General features: G+C 37.4%; 1 protein-coding gene across 1 annotated transcript; it reads right to left on the bottom strand.

Annotated features, from left to right (window-relative positions):
* Positions 1 to 4,604: 4,604 nt before the first annotated feature.
* On the bottom strand, positions 4,605 to 8,014 carry LOC142494419 (uncharacterized). Its single transcript, XM_075598950.1, has 3 exons — positions 7,491 to 8,014; positions 6,017 to 6,094; positions 4,605 to 5,653 (listed from the first exon to the last, which is right to left on the bottom strand). The coding sequence occupies exons 1-3, from the start codon at positions 7,765 to 7,767 to the stop codon at positions 4,629 to 4,631; spliced, it is 1,380 nt and encodes a 459-aa protein (XP_075455065.1). The 5' UTR covers positions 7,768 to 8,014; the 3' UTR covers positions 4,605 to 4,628.
* Positions 8,015 to 8,222: the final 208 nt, after the last annotated feature.

The following is an 8,222-nucleotide window of genomic DNA, read 5'->3' as shown; positions in this document are numbered from 1 at the left end:
TTACATACAATGTTATTGGTGCAGTGTAACATGTACATCCATATGATGTGTACACCAGGCTGATTTACATTTTGAATGTCATGAAATATACATGGTGTTGTACATTTAACACCAAATACACACTTTGCTGTGTTGTTTACGGTACTGAAGATGGCATGTCAATGTTTGCAATTTTATATTGTTCCTTTGCATTATAGGTATATCTCCAGTATGACTGATCATGGTATGTATATTTGCTGACATCTCTCATAAGATGTGCCTACATCAATCTTCCTATAATTATTTGAAGTCAAAACCCAACATATTGGTTTAAACACAAATGTTACATATATGTACTTTCTGTATCATGTATATGCATTTAGCTACTCTTGAGCTTTCATGTGCATTGTATTACAAAATGATTACTCACATTTCATCACATTTTATGTATGTTTCCTTATAATTTCCATTAATGTAATATAGAGGTGGTTGGAGAAAAGGGGATAACTGTACTTATTTGTTTACTTACGGGAGCACATTCATCACTAGCATAGACACACTTTTAAGACAACTGTTTGTGTCTCTATCAATTGGTGTAGGATCCATGTATAACACCGACAAATGATAACACCAGCTTTATTATGGTAGCTTATATCATCATATTGACTATACTATGTATTTCTAAACGATTAATAAACACAGTAAACTATAGTTAGTTAGGTTAATGAAATATACACAGAAACGTACTTCATAACATGATGGTGATGTCATATTCAGAACATCATGCATTGGAGGGGACCATAACATCTGGCCAGTAACATTATTTGCTACAGTCCCAAACCATTTTATCTACATACCCATGTAACAAGAGATTTTAAAAATAAATGGCTACTTGGTTGTAAGTGTCCTTTACATTGGGAGAAGGAGTGGCTCACTGAGTAAAGACACACACTGGCACTGATAGTTTGAAGCAGGGGAGTCTGGTTCAATTCCCGGTGTGGGCTCCTTGTGACCTTGGCCAAGTCACTTTATCTCCCTGTGCCTCATGCGGCAAAAAAACATTTGTACGTTCCACGGGCCAGGGACCTCAGGCTGAAACATGTGTCTGTAAATCGCTGCGTACAACTAGCAGCCCTATACATGAACATGCTCATATTATTATTATTATTGTTACATAGTTTCGACAGTCATACGTTCCATTACATATTAGAATACACAAATGTGTTAGCAGAGTGGGAATGGTTGTTATATATAAAACACACCATGTCATAAAATGTTAGTAGTCATTAAAGAACACTCAATAAAAATTCATGAGGCACTCTTTTGCAACATCATTATGTTAATTAAGTGCTTATGCAATATAGGCATAAGGGTATCACATTTTTAATTGTTTGTTAATAAGCGCTGCAAGCAATATAAAATTAGTTCCATATGTAGTATAGTAGTCGGTGGCTCCTCCTCACAATCATCTCATATAAAGGTAGACTCTTCTGAAATCATACATTGATCCGATTGTATCTTCCCCGACATCTCTGAAATACAGCAAACACATGATGGTCAAAGATGGCACCTTACTAGATATGCATCCGTGACAACGCGTTACGCAGCTCTATATGATTGTGTAGATACACACGTCAGTCACTTATATGTTAGAAGTAAAACTGTTCATCAGTATGTAATGTTTCTTTAAATTTGTAGCAGGCATAACTATGTATAAGAAGTGAACGTTGCCTGTATACTGAAAGATGTGCGCGCACATCTTTGTGTGCGCACGCACTTCACGCTTGGCTCCACTAACTGTTAGCGCATGCGCAAAACAAAGCGTACGTTGTGCGTTCAATACATCTTGAAAATACCATTAAACATAAAATCTTTATTTCAAATACAATGAAGACGAAACTACATTCGTTCTAAACGAGTACATCTGTATTCTTTTTAAACAGACGTGTTTGAACAGAAAGCACGGCCGATAACACAATGCGCAAATGCAATACGTGTGACGTCATGTTAAGCCAGCGTGAAACGCACGCTAACACTCCTCCCACTCAATTAACATTCGGCTAACGCCCAGGGTACGCCTACAAACACTGAGCCGCACGCATCACACACTGCAGTTACCGTTACTATAACAAAACATGACAGCCAATAGGCTTTGAGGCGCGCACGTCGCTTGGGAGCGGGACTTACATCACTAATCCTTTTTAAGGACGCCTTGGCCCATGACAAGGGTCCCACGTCATACGTGGTGGACCCGGTTTTCAATGTTGTAGATGTTGCATGATAACAAAACAGGTATGTGTTAGAGTAATGGTAAAATGTTGCTAATATGTTTAAAGGGATAGGAAAGTACGTATATTTATTCCGTCAGCAATGTGTACTACTCTTTCAGGTCCTACTATATTGTATTAGGAAACAATTTGTTTGTGATCGCTACATGTTATGCAGTCTGCAATGTTACGCTGTATCCACGCATTGAAAGTGAAAATGGTGGTTACAAAAAAAAAAAAAATTTAAACGCAGAGTCAACGCATAACGATTGTTATATTTACCATTCTTCTAGAATTAACTCTTCGCCTGGCTGCAACTGGTCGCTCCAGAAATGCAAGGCATTTTCATCCACGCTTAACCCAACCGCTGAATCCAGTATGGCACATATCTCCTCCAGGATGCGCTCATAGGAATCGCCACTGCTTTCTTCAAATAATTGGTCGGGAGGTAGGTTCATTTCTTCCGGTTCCCATTCCAATGCATTTTCAGCTGAAAGGCTTGGTACATAATCATAGTACTTTTGTTCTTGTACAATGTGGGTTTCAGGAATGGAGGCTGCAGATATTGCAGCACGTATCGATTCAAACGGATCAGTAGTAGCGGATACATTGCTATTGCCATTAGGAATAAATATGCCTTTCACGACAATATAAGTGCCGTCTTTCAGGAGAAATTGTTTTTCCGGGGCAATCTTCCAGAAACCATAGGTGTGTTGTAGCTTATCCTGGTCACGTTCAAAAAAGTCATTACTTGATAAAGTGAATCTTATTGAGGAATTAAAATTCCGTGCATGCTTACGGTCTTGGTAATAAGGATATTTTGCTCGAATGAAATCATCGATTTGGCGTGTGCTTGCTTTCTGTCCGCGACTGTTCAAGATGGCTTCACAGATCATGTACTTATACCCTAAAAGGGGATTAATATTGTTAACGAATTCATCAGCCATGTCTGAGTAGCACAAAAGCTGTGTGCAGGTCTGTGTTATTTGCTCATCAAAATGAATGTGCTGAATGGCTAACAAACTCCTGTTTTTCCTTGTCAAGGTCAACAAAACTAACTACTTTGACTCCTTATTTCAAACGCCAATTGGATTTGTTTGTCTAATTGGGTTAACAGTTGTGGTTCGTGATATGGGACTGTGGGAGAAACATTTCTCCTTCTTTTATCTCGTTTGTGAAAAACATCCCTAGACTTTGAATGCGTTCACATAGTGTTTTTTTGAAAACTAACAAAGACCAGTGTGTGAAAATATTTCTTAGCCAGGCATATCAGTAAAAACACACCTGCAAAAAGAAATGTTTTTTCCCCGCTTACATTTCTGTGTGTATGTGAAAGTCTGGTTAACTCCCTGTCTGCATGAGTTTAAATACGTGTGTATATATATATATATATATATATATATATAAATATATCTCTTATAAAAATATATATATATTTATATATTATATTTTATTTTTTTTTATATTGCAGGAGTACACACAACATTGATGGCATTAAGTATACCTTGTATGAAACCTATTTAAATGGTGAGAAACATGATTGAATTAAGTAATAAACATTTGTTTAAGCACAATACTGTTAGAGTCTCATACTTAGGATATTTCTCAAACATTAGGCCTGTATTATTAAAATAGTGTTTTCACAAGGAAGCATGAAGTGTATTAGTTTGTGTATACCAGTTTATATAGTACTATATATATATATATATATATATATATATATATATATATATATATATATATATACATATATACATATATACATATATACATATATACATATATACATATATACATATATACATATATACATATATACATATATACATATACACATATACATATATATATACACACTCACACACTCACACTCACACTCACTCAGTGTGTGTGTGTGTGTGTGTGTGTATATATATTATTATACATTCTGAGATGTTATAGAAACGAACACACAACTGATTAAAGGACAAAATTACAATGGCAAGGCAAAGGTAAGTAATAATTTACACATAATCCTGCTGTACACGTACAAGAAAGATGTTTGCACTTACTTAGGTGTTTTAATAATTGCATGTGACTAATATGCATATGCAATTCTTACATCAATTAACACACCCAAATGCAATGTTTTGCTGCAAAGTCAATGGCAGCTTCTCTAAACTTAGCAACTGGCTCCTGGTGGACCATTACTGAACAGACGATTACAACATAAATATTTATAACACAATTAATTATGAGTGTTAACATTTCCAAAACTTCACGTGTACAAGAACATAGTTGAAAGTTTGGAAACAACACAGTCTTCAGCATACATACAATAGTAATTAGATAATCTGAAGTTAACAAAACAAGGCCAAAGACATATTTTCTGAATTATAACATTTATTTTTTTTGTTCCTTTTGCGAGCGAGTAACAGGCCTGCTTGTTGTCTCTTGAATTTTCCTTTTTCTTTTGCCACCAACTTTAGGCACAACAGAGCCACTTTGAGTGGCCTCTGGCACTTCACGGGCAGGGCTTGTGGCCAGTGACTGTTCACCTACGGGGCTTGTGGCCAGTGACTCACCTACAGGGCTTGTGGCCAGTGATTCACCTACAGGGCTTTTGGGCAGCGATTCACCTACAGGGCTTTTGGGCAGCGATTCACCTACAGGGCTTTTGGGCAGCGACTCACCTACAGGGCTTTTGGGCAGCGATTCACCTACAGGGCTTTTGGGCAGCGACTCACCTACAGGGCTTTTGGGTAGTGACTGTTCACGGACAGGGCTTGTGCCCAGTGACACATGTGAGCAAGTTGGTAGACACTGCACAAGTGATGGTTGGTCTGTTTCATGTGTGTCTTGTTTTGTTTTTGTCGCCTCCTTTGTAGGTGTCTGCTGCTGAATTTGTACAGATGGCAGCGGTAGGATGTCATCAGGAACCTGCACAGCAATGTCTGCTACTTGACCGGTAACATTTGGGCCTGGTGAATGAATATCAGATGAATGTGGTGAAAACTGACCTGCATGAACAGATCCTGGCTGGGAGGTGTTGAATTGTGGTACATTAGTCATTCTCCAGTAATTAGCTTGTGTTTGCTGAACAACTAATGCTTCGAATGAGGTGTTGATTTTTTGCAACTGTTTAGGCACTTCAATGATGACTCTGTGGAGATGTGCCAATTGTGATACTGTTTCTTCCTGCAGTCCAATCATCCTTTCCAGCACTGTCATCATGTCTGAATGGCGACGATTTTCTGCGTCCACTATTTTTCCTTCTGAAGCTACAATTGCATCGTATGTGGAAGTTGATGGACGATTTGGCGGTACAACAGTTTCTATTGGCACCTCTTCATGGTCACATGATTGTATTTCAGTCTCTTCTGTGGCGTCATCCTCATCATACTCATCATCCTCATCACCATGATGTTCTAAAAAGAAATGTACACATTATTAAATGGCATGTTAATGTATGCTGTGTTACTATGTAATTGTACTGTGTCCTAAGTAACACCTAACATGTTAGCATACGTTTTATAACCTCATTAAAAACTACCTTGACTTACGAATAATGTTTGGACTCAGTATGAAATATGAATGAATGAAAAGTTGCTCTAAACTCAGAAGTCCTACATGATAATTAACATCACTAACACAATACATGTTGCCTTACACTTAATTTTCACTGACACTAAGTAATCCTATTTAAAGAAGATGTGCAAAACAAATAATGCACATGACAACATAACATATAGAAGAGCACATATTATATGGCCAGCAAATGATACACTCACCTTCTAGTAGTGTTGAGCTGGCTGACCCAGGTGAAGACACTTGTTCCATCTCAGGTGACACATGTCCTCCAGGGGCAACTATATATAACAATAACATAAGTTTTACATTTACATGTGTAAATATTGAACAAACACTTATTGTATGTTCTGTATTTATGATTAACTAACAACATCAGTTCCTTAACCGAAAATGTGTGTGAAAGTGAACATAAATAGTTGTAATAACACTGTACATGCCTGTGTACTTAGAATTTTTGAGTTCCCTAACATACAACATACTATGTTTCTGCAGTAATGCGTGAGGATAAATAGATTAAATGAGTACATAAAAATCATATGTTGTGTAGTGATATCAGTATCATAATGTACATACAGTAACTATCATGAGATGACCATTCACAATGGTTATCATGAAGGTGGTCATATTGCAAAAAGTGTTGTTTTTGGTAGAGGATATGTGTGGTACATTAATCGAAGATGTGGCACACCTGAATGTGGCTGTGACTCAACAAGACAACACATGCAGTGTGTGATAATGTGTCTTTCATAGTAGTTCAACTATAGATATGAGTGAACTAATGTGTGACGTACGCTTTGATAAGTAATGAGTTGTTGGGGCATTTAGTAGCTAGAGTTAAGCTTTCAAATGAGTGTGATTAACTTCAGTTGTGCTATTCAGGTTGTAAGAAAGGTATTCCCTTCCCCAAAAAGCCTAATCAGCCACACCTTTCAATGACTTGAAACAGGTGCAAATGGTGTGAACTAAGTTGACCGTGAAATGAGGCTGTAATTAGTGTGTGTGCTGAACCCCACCCCCTCTGTTGAAGTGTATGCTGTGATGAGATATTAATTGCAGCTGCTTTAACACAATGGTAGATGAGCTAAGTAGTCATCTGCAGTGTTTAAGTTATGAAAACAATGACATAACATATGATACGTGTGCCTCATTATGCTGTCTGTATATGACATAAAGCAAAAATGGACCTTTTCATAAGCAACTATAGATGTGTTAGTGCCAGTGATGTTTGTAGGCCGTTACATGCAATTTCTTTGATGCATGCTTAAAATAGGCAGTAATGTCATGTTTGTCGGAGTAAAATCAATAAAATACACAATAATATGATACATATTTCTGTTCTGTACCTGTAGCTACTAATAATTTCTCATGAACATGTGTTACACATGTGTACTACCCTGTTGTTCCCCATCTTCGCCCACCATCAATTGCTTCCACTGCAGCTATGCATTTTGGGAATTCACATGTAAATGAGCACGCAATGGCACGTGCTATATTAGTTACTGCTTTTAGTAGGACTACTACATATATGTCTATTTTGAGATATATATATACAGAATCAGACATATACATATATAGATGCAGGTATGCTTATATTGTGAAGACAGTATAAAAAGCAGTGTAAATATGCAAAATAACTGTAAGCAACGACACGCCTAGTACAGTAATATTTATCACCTGCTGGAAATTGTGACGGATAAATTCCAATGTCACGGTCACCAGCCAAGCCTTCCACGACGACGGTAAGTAATTTTGGCCGAAGCAGCTCCTCCAATGGAGTCAATATGAGACGTTGTGGTGTGGGCCCACCTCCAGTGCCAGTAGCATGCACGCGTTGGTCTTGTATTTTCTTTTTCAATTTGGACCTAATATCATCAAATCTTTTCCGACAATGATACTTGTCCCTGACACTATTCCCACAGGCATTGACACCAATGACTATTGTGTCCCACATTTCTTTTTTGCTTGCTGCACTTGTCCGCCCTTGAAAAACATATAAAAGATATGAGGTAAATTAATAATAATATAAGCACCAGTTTCCTACACTGCTAGCTGTTCCAAGAGATAGCAAACATGCTGTTTTATGTGTAATATGTGCAGCACATGAGCATTCACTACTAAACCTATACATGTAAGCAAGGTTGCATTCATATTGTATGCAGTTCTGGCAAATTGACCGCCTGTGTTTATTTGTCCTTGTAAGGCATGATAAAAAGCTGTGTTTCCACACTAATGAACATAGAAAGATATTGTGTACCCATATTTGCATATGAACAAAACTCAGATGACCTAGGATCACATGTATTTGAATAATAAATGTAAAGTTACACTTACCTACTAAATGTCCATAGAGACTGTCATAGTGCTCCAGAATGCCAGTGACAAGAGCCCTATTTTCCTGGTCATTGA

Source organism: Ascaphus truei, chromosome 5 (assembly GCF_040206685.1).
Source record: "Ascaphus truei isolate aAscTru1 chromosome 5, aAscTru1.hap1, whole genome shotgun sequence".
Lineage (NCBI taxonomy): Eukaryota > Metazoa > Chordata > Amphibia > Anura > Ascaphidae > Ascaphus > Ascaphus truei.
The sequence above is the reverse complement of the archived record's forward strand: the minus strand, read 5'-3'. Positions and strand labels throughout refer to the sequence as shown.

Bases quoted from the DNA above. Each gene is read 5' to 3' on its own strand.
- LOC142494419 (XM_075598950.1), bottom strand. From the start codon at position 7,767: ATGTGGGACACAATAGTCATTGGTGTCAATGCCTGTGGGAATAGTGTC. The intron at 6,095-7,490 runs GTGATAAATATT...TGTTATATATAG, and splicing joins TCCGTCACAATTTCCAGCAG to TTGCCCCTGGAGGACATGTG. The intron at 5,654-6,016 runs GTGAGTGTATCA...ATTTCTTTTTAG, and splicing joins CAGCTCAACACTACTAGAAG to AACATCATGGTGATGAGGAT.